Source organism: Salmo trutta, chromosome 7, assembly GCF_901001165.1.
Source record: "Salmo trutta chromosome 7, fSalTru1.1, whole genome shotgun sequence".
NCBI lineage: Eukaryota > Metazoa > Chordata > Actinopteri > Salmoniformes > Salmonidae > Salmo > Salmo trutta.
Genome location: NC_042963.1, coordinates 8,929,895 through 8,944,192, shown reverse-complemented (window position 1 = coordinate 8,944,192; position 14,298 = coordinate 8,929,895). Strand labels below are relative to the sequence as shown.

Genomic DNA, 14,298 nt, shown 5'->3' with positions numbered 1-14,298 from the left:
TTGAAGGTCTTATTAACGTTCTGAAAAGGAAAATTAAAGGTTATTTGAAGGTAATTAAATAACCTTCTGAGAACATGTTTCAATAAGTCTTTTAATTAAACTGCTAGCTTAGTTTGGGTTAACTATTTTGAACTCCAAGCACAGATAGGACACATGGAAATTAATTTTCTTAGGCGTTAATCATGAAAACGTGTTATTTATTGTGGCACAGCGTCAGTGAGATTCAAACCTATGATCTGTTCTCTATCCATGGAATTAGTCCACTGCGCCATCAGGATGGAGCTAGCATTCCATGTTGTTTTTTTATTTACACAAAGCTGCTCATTTTTGTCTATTCAAAATGACCCCATTTCAAAGGAAACAAGCACTCATTAAGATCAGGTGTGGCCAATTAGTGGGCTCGGGCCAACGCATCTGAACACACTAAACAAGATAGAGGATAGAGTTTTTTTGTGGATTTTATGGAAAGTTTTCTTAAAGTTCTCTGATCAATTTGAGACATGACTTGAAATAGAACCATGATGAAACCTGTAGAAAAGGTTATGCTGAAGTCCTGAAATTAAAACAGAAGACGATTGTCAGAACTATTTGATAACATTCCCAATGTCAAACCAGTTGGAGAACATCCCTAGAACATTACCAAAATTGAAATTAAACGTAACCATATTTTAACTTTCTGTTAAAGTAATGAAATACACTGTACCAAGAAAGTAACTTTTTTTTGTGAAGTTCCATAAATGTGCTGAGAATGCTCCAAAGTCAATCAACTATCTTGCACCATTCCCAGAAAGTTTTGGGAAGGTTGAATGCAAAATAACCATAGGACAACCCCGCTCTCACCAAGTTCTAAAAAACATATGGTTCTCAGAACGTTATGTGCTACCTGGGATTGCATTGCAGTGTCTGACTATATATCCTTGTTTGAACTGTCCTATATCCAATCAAAGGAGTTAATGACATAGTATTGATTGATAAGTCTCACCTAGGGGTTCTGAGTTAAAAATAATTACCTGTCTTTTGCAATGACATTGTTCACGTAAATCTGTAATCTCTCTTTACAACCTGCTCATGTCTCCAATCTCTCTTCCTGGCTGAGGTTTCACATGTCTGAAAATTGCCTGTCAATTCAATTCAGTTCAATTCAAGGGGCTTTATTGGCATGGGAAACATACGTTAACATTGCCAAAGCAAGTGAAGTAGATAATATACAAAAGTGAAATAAACTGCAATAAATTACCTGTCTCTCTGTCTGTTTATTTGCCTCTGTCTTTGGGAAATGTAATCACTCACAGGATCTTGCAAGGATCCTCCCATCCCTTGTACAGGCCTCTCAGTCTAGCATAAGGACACATCATAACAAGCTGCTCTCATTATAGTGCACTCAATTACATTTCAATTAGATTTCAATTACAGTTTAGGTACAAGTATTGCATTTACTCATTGTTACAGGCTAGGGTTAGTGGTTAGGGTTCAGCTGGGGTGTGGGCATGAAGCTAGGGTTAGGTTTAGGATTAGAATTAGGGTTGAGACTAGGGTTAGAGTGGAACCAGGATGAGATATGAAGCTAGGGTTAGGGTTACATTTAAATCTCAGCCTACATTTTTAAATAGTCCCATTGAGTAGAGTTATTAAGTTGACCTAAATCAAAATAATAACTACAGTCTAAATACAGTTTTTGTTTATTGCATGAGCCACTAATATCTCCAATAGCTTTCTACTGGTTGATTTTGGTGCATTTCATTACTTCTGTCAGTAACAAGAAGTCCATTGGCAAATTCTCTTCATGACAACACCCCCAGCTGGTCTAAACGTGACATGGCATGTGGACAAGTCACTTGGCACTTACACACTGAGTATACAAAACGTTAAGAACACCTGCTCTTTACATGACATAGACTGACCAGGTGAAAAGTATGATCCCTTATAGATGTTACTCGTTAAATCCAGTTAAAACTGTGTAGATGAAGGGGAGGAGACAGGTTAAAGAATTTAGACTATTGAGACATGGATTGTGTTATGTGTAAATGGGCAAGACGAAAGATTTAAGTGCCTTTGAACGGGGTATAGTAGTAAGTGCCAGGCGCACCGGTGTGTCAAGAACTGCAACGCTGCTGGGTTTTTCACGCTCAACAGTGTCCCATGTGTATCAAGAACGGTCCACCACCCAAAGGACATCCAGCCAACTTGACACTGTGGGAAGCATTAGAGTCACAATTGGGCCAGCATCCCTGTGGAAAGCTTTTGACACCTTGTAGAGTCCATGCCCCGATGAATTGAGGCTGTCCTGAGGGGCAAAAAGTGCAACTCAATATTAGGAAGGTGTTCTTGTTTTGTACGCTCAGTGTATATCACTCACTCAGTTCATCCTCCTCTACTGTAAGATTAAGTATAAAGTATAAAACATAGACATTGTGTCAGCTTCTTGGCTTTCCTATTGTGTAATCATACATACAAGCTGCTGCTCACAATTACAATTACATTTGAGGTACAAGTATTGCATTAACAAGTATTGCATTTATTCTACTGTACAGTAGATGTTGAAAGAGCTTGGAATTTGGTTGACCTCCTCCCACTCTGTAGAATGTTATGTCACTGGGGATTGCAGAAATCAGTTTTCTCCTAATGTGTTGAATGCAATTTAACTAGGAATATGCCCTAGTCTGATTTTCGAATAAATCTGGTGTTATATACAGTATAGTTTGGATCAATGCCAGCCACCTTATGAGACGGCACAACTCAACTTAATGAAGTGTCATTAAAAGAAACAGAACTACATGCATCGATCAATACCGAAGTAGCTTGACTTTTCACTTCACATTTAAAATCCAACGTCATACCTCTATTAGTGGGTTCTCCTCTCCATTCAACTTTAATTTCCCAACTTTCCAATCAATCTTTATATGTTGACTCCAATTAAATAAAATGGTTAAAGGTGATTAATTAAAATTACCTTTTAAGAGATAGGTAGAATGGAGGCTGACATAATCAAATGGTTCCAAGTCTGGAGTAGAGAGGGACAATATGCTAAATGACTGGGGCTTTGGACGTAAATTATTACGTTTGATAGACCAAATAATCTGAAGAAGTGCTATGTCAATAGCCTTATGGAGCAATACCTCATGAGATATACTACTGAAATAATCTTTAGAGCTAGGTTTTGTGCATGCAGAGGCATCCATCCACCAGTACAGTTAAAAGACATCTAATAAGCCCAAGTGAACCATTATGATTACAGTGTGACATTACTCAAATTTAGGATAATATGCCAACTATGCAAGTATGTTACATTATAAAATGTCTTACATCATTCTAAATGATAGACCATATACAAGGATTTCTATGATTACAAGAGTCCCGTGTGATTGAAGTGGATTGGATCCTAAAACAATTCAAAACAACAGAGGGTGCATTTCAGTAGTGTACTGTAACTAAGTACCTGTCCTTATGATCTGCCTGTTAATCCCCTGTATCATCTAGATTACAGCCACAGCTGTCTAGTTGGCCCTAGCTGACTCCTGCTCTCCGCCAGGGTTTAAGGAGATTTGGTGGCCCTCTAACCCATGGACTCAGTTCTTGGAGAAGAGGGTCACCTAACCTAGACATACTGTGAGGAGGTAGGTTATGCCACAAAGAGATCAGGTTAAAGAGTGGTAGCGAGGTCAAAACAAAGCTATGGCCATGCTGCTTCATTCATGCTAGATGACCTAGGGCTTGGAGGATGTGATCTTTATAATGTATGTAAAGACAGGTATTAAGAAAAGCCACAGAGGATGTCTGCCTACAGAGTAATGCTACATTAATGATTTGTATAGGTAAAGGCCCCTACACACTTTTCGGAAACGAAGCAAACACAGCGAAGGAGCATCGTTGTCAACAGTTGAAGTCGGAAGTTTACATACACTTAGGTTGGAGTCGTTAAAACTCGTTTTTCAACCACTCCACAAATTTCTTGATAACAAACTATAGTTTTGGCAAGTCGGTTAGGACATCTACTTTGTGCATGACACAAGTAATTTTTCCAACAATTGTTTACAGAAAGATTATTTCACTTACAATTCACTGTATAACAATTCCAGTGGGTCAGAAGTTTGCATACACTAAGTTGACTGTGCCTTTAAACAGCTTGGAAAATTCCAGAAAATGATGTCATGGCTTTAGAAGCTTCTGATCGGCTAATTCACATCATTTTAGTCAATTGGAGGTGTACCTGTGGATGTATTTCAAGGCCTACCTTCAAACTCAGTGCCTCTTTGATTGACATCATGGGAAAATCAAAAGAAATCAGCCAAGACCTCAGAAAAGAATTGTGGACCTCCACAAGTCTGGTTCATCCTTGGGAGCAATTTCCAAATGCGTGAAGGTACCACGTTCATATGTACAAACAATACTATGCAAGTATAAACACCATGGGACCACACAGCCATCATACCACTCAGGAAGGAGACGCGTTCTGTCTCCTAGAGATGAATGTACTTTGGTGCGAAAAGTGTAAATCAATCCGAGAAAAACAGCAAAGGACCTTGTGAAGATGGTGGAGAAAACAGGTACCAAAGTATCTATATCCACAGTAAAAACGAGTCCTATATCGACATAACCTGAAAGGCCGCTAAGCAAGGAAGAAGCCACTGCTCCAAAACCGCCATTAAAAAGCCAGACTACGGTTTGCAACTGCACATGAGGACAAAGATCATACTTTTTGGAGAAACGTCCTCTGGTCTGATGTAACAAAAATAGAACTGTGTGGCCATAATGACCATCGTTATGTTTGGAGGAAAAAGGGGGAGGCTTGCAAGCCGAAGAACACCATCCCAACCATGAAGCACGGGGGTGGCAGCCTCATGTTGTGGGGGTGCTTTGCTGCAGGAGGGACTGGTGCACTTCACAAAATAGATGACATAGTGAGGGAGGAAAATTATGTGGATATATTGAAGCAACATCTCAAGACATCAGTCAGGAAGTTGAAGCTTGGTCGAAAAATGGGCCTTCCAAATGGACAATGACCACAAGCATACTTCCAAAGTTGTGGCAAAATGACTTAAGGACAACAAAGGTAAGGTATTGGAGTGGCCATCACAAAGCCCTGACCTCAATTCTATTGAAAATGTGTGGGCTGAACTGAAAAAGCATGTGCGAGTAAGGAGGCCTACAAACCTGACTCAGTTACACCAGCTCTGTCAGGAGGAATGGGCCAGAATTTACCCAACTTATTGTGGGAAGCTTGTGGAAGGCTACCCAAAACGTTTGACCCAAGTTAAACAATTTAAAGGCAATGCTACCAAATACTAATTGAGTGTATGTAAACCTCTGACCCACTGGGAATGTGATGAAATCAATAAAAGTTGAAATAAAATAATTCTCTCTACTATTATTCTGACATTTCACATTCTTAAAATAAAGTAGTGTTCCTAACTGACCTAAAACATTTATTAATTATTAAACGTCAGGAATTGTGAAAAACTGAGTTTAAATGTATTTGGCTAAGGTGTATGTAAACTTCTGACTTCAACTGTATGTTGTTAGTATGTAGGCTGTTTATGTAGGGTGTGTAGGGCCCTTAAAGAAAGAAACAACAACTATCTTTTGGTATTTATTTCATTAGTCCATTGTTGATATAGTCCCAAAATGTTTTGCATGTCAGCAATCAAGTTTTCAAGATATAGAACTTTCAAAACACAGAAATATACAGCTGGTATTGATGCATTTTGCATCATATGATGCTGCGTCTTAGCAGCTTTATCTCACTTACACAGACTAATGTTTCAACCCGTGACATACCCTCTCTGATTGATCTTTTCAGGGAATAAGATAGGATATATCTTCCCAGAAAGACAAAAAACTACGACAACTGCGTAGTTGAGATTACTAGTGTTTTTATTTGGAGCCTTACAAAGTTAATTCTATGCAGATGGCTCTCTGTCTCCTGTAGATTATAAAAGGACTATGATCACTGCTCGTCCAATATCCTCTTCCTGCCGGTTGCGACGGAAGATGTGGTGGATTGGCAAATAACTCCATGTCCATGACTCCAGACACTCAAGCAGCCAAATCCAGTGTTAGTCTGTGTGTGTCTGCATTTGTTGCAAAGGGAGAAAGAGAGAGGGTTTATTCAGCATGGGAGAGTCGGAACCATCCATCTGAGATATTTTTTAAGTACAGCTTTCAAAGCCTCTCAGAAATAAAATTAGCGGAGTTGAGCTCAGTGCAGATGGTCTAGGGTAGACAGATGGCTATGGCTTCCATTGGCCCAGGTCTGCACATTCTGATCTCAGATAGAGATTGAGACTAAAATTAAAACAATTATGTTGTGGGTGAGCTACGCAATATTTTCAGAGATAAAGACAGCCATGGAAAAGAATTACTTTGGATTGGATCTTTTACTGCATCTTCTATTAAGTCTGTGATTAGTAAGCCTGCTGAGGCCTCCCTGTTCCTAGTGTGCTGTGAGGTCTGTGGGCCGGGGCAGGTGAGGCCTGTCTGTCTGTCTAGAAGGCTCCAGCTGGCAGCCTGGGGCTGTGACTATGCTGGTTATTCCCTGAGACCACGCCACCGTTCTCAAGAAGGGACAGGGACTCCAGAGAGCGAGTGCTCTCCGTGTCTGGGCACATGTGGCGCAGCCCTGGGGGAGGGAAGTCCTCGCTCCCCTCCTGACCTTCCCTGCTGGTTGCCACCAGGGCCGCTGCAGCCGCACACTCCTCTTTGAACAGGCGGTTGTGCTCCTGCTTGAGCTCCTGGTAGCTCTTAGAGAACATGTGGAAGATGGAGGTGGCAGGGAAGGCCATGATGAGGATGCCACTAAGAATGCTGCTCAGCGCCACCACCTGGCCCGGGATGCTGCGTGGCACCATGTCGCCGTAGCCCACTGTCGTCATGGAGATGATGGCCCACCAATAAGAGGCGGGTATGCTGCTAAAGTCCTGGGCTCCGGTCAGCTCGCTCTCCGCCAGGTGAACCAGCGGGGAGAAGAGGGTGACGGCCACACACAGGAAGAGCAGCAGAAGGCCAAACTCTCTGGTGCTCTTCCTCACCGTCAGGCCCAGGGTCTGCAGGCCCAGAGAGTGACGGGCCAACCTCATCACATACAGGATCCTCAGGGCCCTCAGGATCCGAAGCACCAGGCCCAGCTTGTCCAGGTAACTGGTCCCCCCGGCCTTCTCATGGTCCAGGGCCGGATCATCCTCATCCACCACCAGGGACACATAGTAGGGCAGGATGGCCATGGCGTCGATGACGTTGAGGGGCCCGCGGATGAACTCCAGCTTGCTGCGAGCCTGAATGAAGCGCAGGATCCACTCCAGGGAGAACCAGGCCACGCACACCGTCTCCACGATGAACATATGGCGACACTTCTGAGAACACTCACCCTGTGGCACAGATAGACAGAGGGAGAGATTAAGAGATTGGGGAGAGGGGGGGGGGAGATTTGGACAAACAGAGAGAGGAGTAGGTAGAGAGTGTTGAAGAGGAAGAGAGAGAGAAAGACACACACAAGGGGAGGGACAGAAATCAGCAGGTTAGATCATCATCTAGGGAGGAATTACACGTGCCTAAATGGAACTTCATTCCTTTTTCATGCACTTTCCTCTTTGCGCGCATTCTGACCATGAACTTTAGTATGGGGAAACGCATGTGCCAGCCATCTATTCATTTGGGGTGGAGATCACAGAAATGGAGGTGTGGCAGAGGTGTGTCTACAGATAAGCATATTCTGATCTTGACTTGATTCCCTAATAATTCCTCCACCTTTACGTGCAAGGAAACCCTGAATAAGGTCGAGCAAACCCTGTCGGTTCCAAGTGGAAAAACATCTGCTTTCTTTTCCAGAGAGAAATAACAGCATTCTCCATTCACTGTAATGTATAAATTGATAAGAGCTATTGATAAGCCCTAGTTAAATGAGTAATCCGCTTGAAGAAAGGGATTGCAAATACAATAGCAGTTGTTTTAGATGATTTTTCCTTATGATCGCTGGAGACTATTGTGAAACCAGTAATATGGCAGAAAACTGAAAAGCATCCTGTATCAATATGACAGGTATTTCTGCCCCTTTCCCACAGTGAATTACAAAATGTGGTTTTAATGTGGGCAATGTTGTGCCAAATGTAACCTTTGTGCACTCTTGAATATTTTAATTATATACCCCGACTTTGTTTCCAACTATTTGTATCATGCTAAATATTATTAGCCTCTATCAGTAGCAACTGTAAGTAATAAATACACATTTAACTGCCAATTTAGTGTTAGTTCCCATTCAGTTGGTAGCCTACATTTAGTATCATTCCATTCAATGTTTCGTTTAACTTAATTTGCTTCCCTGTAAATTCTGTCACAGCCATGTGGTTGTTGCTGAGGATCACTAGTAATAGTGGATAATATTTTAATGCAATAAAAATTGTACATGAATATCTACGAAGCAGAAACAAGAACTGCCCCTCCCTCCCTTCAGGCTATGCTCAAACCCTACACCCTAACCCGAGTACTAAGTACACATCTGGTCTCTTGGCCCTCCCACCCCTACGGGAGGGCAGTTCCCGATCAGCCCAGTCCAAGCTCTTGTCTGTTCTGGCACCCCAATGGTGGAACCAGCATCCCCCTGAAGCTTGGACAGCAGAGTCCCTGGCCATCTTCCCAAAACATCTGAAACCCTAACTCTTTGAAGAGCTACCCTCCCCCACCTCCAAAAAATTAAGCCTTTCGTGAACTAACACTCGTACTTCACTTTTTTCCCCTTTACTAGCTCTGACCTTGCTGATTGCTACTTTGACAAAAAATGGACTTACTATGAATGTGATATGTGGTTGTCCCACCTAGCTAGCTTAAGATGAGTGCACTGTAAGTCGCTATATTAAATCATTATGGAGCCCAAACCAAACTGTTATTACCGTTTGAACCTGACGCATGGCGCAATACTTGGTGGTTGTCATTACACAATTCCATGATCAGTGCGGGCAATAGGGTATATGCAGTGCATTCAGAAAGTATTCAGACCCCTTGACCTTTTCCACAGACCTTTCCACGTTACAGGCTTATTCTAAAATGAAGAAAAAAAATCCCTCATCAATCTACACACAATACCCCATAATGACAAAGCAAAAACAGGTTTTTAGAAAATGTTGAAATATAATTTACATAGGTATTCTGATCCTTTACTCAGTACTTTGTTGAAGCAGCTTTGGCAGCGATTACAGCCTCGAGTCTTCTTGGGTATGATGCTACAAGCTTGGCACACCTGTAGTTGGGGAGGTTTTGACATTCTTTTCTGCAGATCCTCTCAAGCTCTGTCAGGTTGGAGGGGGAGCGTCGCTGCACATCTATTTTCAGGTCTCTACGGAGATGTTTGATCGGGTTCAAGTCCGGGCTCTGGCTGGGCCACTCAAGGACATTCAGAGACTTGTCCCGAAGCCACTCCTGCATTTCGTTGGCCCTGTGCTTAGGGTCATGGAAACAGGATGCACCTGAGCTCAATTTTGAGTCTCATAGCAAAGGTTCTGAATACTTATGTAAATAAGGTATTTATTTAAATATCTTTTTTTACTGTTTTCGCTTTTTATTATGGGGATTTGAGTGTAGATTGATGAGGAAAACAAGTAATTTAATCAATTTTAGTCTGTACCGTAACAAAATGTGGTAAAAGGGAAGGGGTCTGAATACTTTCCAAATGCACTGTATTTATACTATTGTACACTATGCTCCCTATTCTAATTCAGTGTACAGTTCATCATAACCATGGTTTGAAGAATGGTAAAAAAAGTCATAGAAGTCTGAACCGGGCCCCTAGTAATTAATAAATCCTCAGCTAACACCTACTCTGCATGCTACATTGATAGCTAAGTGGGACACAATCAATTCATTACGCAGGATCAAAGACTAATTCGACACACTGGGCATGACCCCAAAAGACAAAAAAGCCAGAATCCCCTCTAACCACCTTAAGAGGGGCAGGTAATTAAACACTCATAGGCCAGGAACGGAAAAAAAACTGCCCCCAGCTATATCCACGCCTCATTCCTCACTCTCACCTGTCCCTGCCTCTCCCATCAGCCCTCTCATCCCTCACTCCCTCCCTGGCTGGCTTCTATCCCTCTTCCTCTCTTCCTACCCATCTCTCTCCCACCATCCCTCTCACATACACACTTTCCCTGTTTTATCCCTCACACAAACACTTGTTTTCTCACCCTCATTTTTCACCTCCCTCCCCTACTTTCTCTCCTTCTCACACATCCCTCCCCCTAATCTCTTTCTCTCTCTCTCTCGCTCTCTCAGAGCGGGAGTCATTGTTATCTTTCTGTGTGTACTTTGTGCCTTCTTCAGTCAGTACAGTGGTGGTAGAGTTAGAGCGGCTTTAACCCGAGGCTTGCTGTAGGGTTATTAGCCTCAAAGTAGAGAGGTTACTCACTGTCCCTCCAGCTCCTACAGGCGATCATGCACCTGGCCACTGGAGGGGAGATTTGTACTTCTCTCAGTAGGACTTTTACCTTTCCTACGCTAAAGGGATCTGGGAATCTTTCCCCACTAATGGATCTTTAATCTCTACTCCTCCTTTCTCTCACTCACATTCAGTCCATCTCTTGCCCATTTCTCAACCCCTGGGACTTCTCAACTTCTACCCTATCTATTCATCCCTCACTCATTCTCCCCCCTCCTCTCTTTCCAGAGGGCTGACCTGGGCTAAGAGGTAAATAAATATTCCTTGTGCTCTGGGATTTTGAGCACATTAAGGCAGAGTGATGCCCTCCCACTCATTTGCATGATGCTTGATTTCTCAGAGCTAAGGCATTCCCTCTAATCTTATCTCACTGACTTGTTCTGTAACAAATGTCAATGACGTCTCATTTTAACAGCAGCAGTCAATTCAATGCGGCTACTGCCAACTTGCCTCTGACTGGAAAACAAATCATCAAGATCAGTATTGACAAATTCCAAAGTCAGAATGTGACATGTAGTGACGGAATTGAATAATTAAAAAGGGCCAATGGGAGTAACATAGTGAACAACCAACAGCTGCAACTGGATACTATTGCCTGACATGTATGACAGCTTACTTGGCTACAGTCAGAAAGGTTTAGCAACATTCTCAGAGATGCTTCTAACAGAATAGCAGTGGAGTATCACTCAATGGCACCACAATTTCTAGTGTGAAATTTGTCTACTCATTTGCAAGGCTTTGGTTCAAAACCTAAAGAAATTATACATTAAAGGGATCGTTCACCCAAATTACAAAATGACACATTGGTTTCCTTACCTTGTAAGCAGTCTATGGACAACATACGACAGCAATTCATGCTTTGGTTTAGTTTCCCTGGCACTGTATCCACATGCTAACATTTTAGCATTTGTGCCGCAAATCCCATTCAAGTCATGGGGACCGATATTAGCATGTTTCGTGCATCATGTCCAAATCATCAAAAAGTATTTCAAATTGATTGTGAAGCACAAGAAAATCACTTATAAATTATTTGAACATGATGCGCGAAAAATTGTAATATCAGTCCCATGACTTGAATGGGATTTCCACAAATGCTAAAATGTTTGCATGTGGAAACACTGCCAGGGAAACTAAAACAAAGCATGGATTGCTGTCACGTTGTATAATTCAAGATGAGCTGCTGTTTAGGAAAACCTGTTTTTTAACATCTGATGTTAAGAGACAGTGAGACAATTCTGATCATGTTCAATGTATTTATTAAGCCTTTAAGCCTTTAAGCAATGGAGAAATGATGAATTCAATCTTCATCCACATGGCTATAGAATCTATAGTATAGCGAGTGAGGAGAATAAATAGGATTAGCTACTGAGATTGTAAGACCTAATTGTACGTCAGTCAGGATAAAGGCTCCATTAGTTAATTATTAAAATGTTTTAAAAAATAAAAAAGAGAAAAAAAAATGTCTTCTGCTTGGTGAACTCTTACTTAAAACCTTTTACTGCAGTGGGCTAAATCAGGATTACACAGAGTTTCTTGTTAGTCTTAAACAAATCTGTCGGAAGTTTACATGCACTTAGGTTGGAGTCATTAAAACTCATTTTTCAACCACTCCACAAATTTCTTGTTAACAAACTATAGCTTTGGCAAGTCGGTTAGGACATCTACTTTGTGCATGACACAAGTAATTTTTCCAACAATTGTTTACAGACAGATTGTTTCACTTATAATTCACTGTATCACAATTCCAGTGGGTCAGAAGTTTACATACACTAAGTTGACTGTGCCTTTAAACAGCTTGGAAAATTCCAGAAAATGATGTCATGGCTTTAGAAGCTTCTGATAGGCTAATTGACATCATTTGAGTCAATTGGAGGTGTACCTGTGGATGCATTTCAAGGCCGACCTTCAAACTTTGTGTCTATGCTTGACATCATGGGAAAATCAGAAGAAATCAGCCAAGACCTCAGAAGGTACCACGTTCATCTGTACAAACAATAGTACGCAAGTATAAACACCATGGGACCACGCAACCGTCATACTGCTCAGGAAGGAGAGATGAACGTACTTCGGTGCGAAAAGTGCAAATCAATCCCAGAACAACAGCAAAGGACCTTGTGAAGATGGTGGAGGAAACAGGTTTGTCCCAGGGTAAAGAATTTAAAGGCAATGCTACCAAATATACTGCTCAAAAAAATAAAGGGAACACTAAAATAACACATCCTAGATCTGAATGAATGAAATAATCTTATTAAATACTTTTTTCTTTACATAGTTGAATGTGCTGACAACAAAATCACACAAAAATAATCAATGGAAATCCAATTTATCAACCCATGGAGGTCTGGATTTGGAGTCACACTCAAAATTAAAGTGGAAAACCACACTACAGGCTGATCCAACTTTGATGTAATGTCCTTAAAACAAGTCAAAATGAGGCTCAGTAGTGTGTGTGGCCTCCACGTTCCTGTATGACTTCCCTACAACGCCTGGGCATGCTCCTGATGAGGTGGCGGATGGTCTCCTGAGGGATCTCCTCCCAGACCTGGACTAAAGCATCCGCCAACTCCTGGACAGTCTGTGGTGCAACGTGGCGTTGGTGGATGGCGCGAGACATGATGTCCCAGATGTGCTCAATTGGATTCAGGTCTGGGGAACGGGCGGGCCAGTCCATAGCATCAATGCCTTCCTCTTGCAGGAACTGCTGACACACTCCAGCCACATGAGGTCTAGCATTGTCTTGCATTAGGAGGAACCCAGGGCCAACCGCACCAGCATATGGTCTCACAAGGGGTCTGAGGATCTCATCTCGGTACCTAATGGCAGTCAGGCTACCTCTGGCGAGCACATGGAGGGCTGTGCGGCCCCTCAAAGAAATGCCACCCCACACCATGACTGACCCACCACCAAACCGGTCATGCTTGAGGATGTTGCAGGCAGCAGAACGTTCTCCACGGCGTCTCCAGACTCTGTCACGTCTGTCACATGTGCTCAGTGTGAACCTGCTTCATCTGTGAAGAGCACAGGGTGCCAGTGGGGAATTTGCCAATCTTGGTGTTCTCTGGCAAATGCCAAATGTCCTGCACGGTGTTGGGCTGTAAGCACAACCACCACCTGTGGACGTCGGGCCCTCATACCACCCTCATGGAGTCTGTTTCTGACCGTTTGAGCAGACACATGCACATTTGTGGCCTGCTGGAGGTCATTTTGCAGGGCTCTGGCAGTGCTCCTCCTGCTCCTCCTTGCACAAAGGCGGAGGTAGCGGTCCTGCTGCTGGGTTGTTGCCCTCCTACGACCTCCTCCACGTCTCCTGATGTACTGGCCTGTCTCCTGGTGGCGCCTCCATGCTCTGGACACTACGCTGACAGACACCGCAAACCTTCTTGCCACAGCTCGCATTGATGTGCCATCCTGGATGAGCTGCACTACCTGAGCCACTTGTGTGGGTTGTAGACTCCGTCTCATGCTACCACTAGAATGAAAGCACCACCAGCATTCAAAAGTGACCAAAACATCAGCCAGGAAGCATAGGAACTGAGAAGTGGTCTGTGGTCACCACCTGCCGAACCACTTCTTTATTGGGGGTGTCTTGCTAATTGTCTTTAATTTCCACCTGTTGTCTATTCCATTTGCACAACAGCATGTGCAATTTATTGTCAATCATTGTTGCTTCCTAAGTGGACAGTTTGATTTCACAGAAGTGTGATTGACTTGGAGTTACATTGTGTTGTTCCCTGTAGCTCAGTTGGTAGAGCATGGTGTTTGCAACACCAGGGTTGTGGGTTTGATTCCCACGGGGGGCCAGCACAGGAAAAAAAAAAAAAATTATGAAATGTATGCATTCACTACTGTAAGTCGCTCTGGATAAGAGTGTCTGC

General features: G+C 42.7%; 1 protein-coding gene across 3 annotated transcripts in view; it reads right to left on the bottom strand.

Annotated features, from left to right (window-relative positions):
- Positions 1-6,225: 6,225 nt before the first annotated feature.
- The window catches only part of LOC115196855 (potassium voltage-gated channel subfamily G member 4-like), a 56,522-nt gene continuing 48,449 nt past the window's right edge, over positions 6,226-14,298 (bottom strand). For all 3 annotated transcript variants that reach the window (XM_029757816.1, XM_029757814.1, XM_029757815.1), the window contains exon 3: positions 6,226-7,361. In XM_029757816.1, coding sequence (XP_029613676.1) covers positions 6,483-7,361 — 879 coding nt within the window. In that variant the 3' untranslated portion in view covers positions 6,226-6,482. The remainder of the gene's footprint in view (positions 7,362-14,298) is intronic.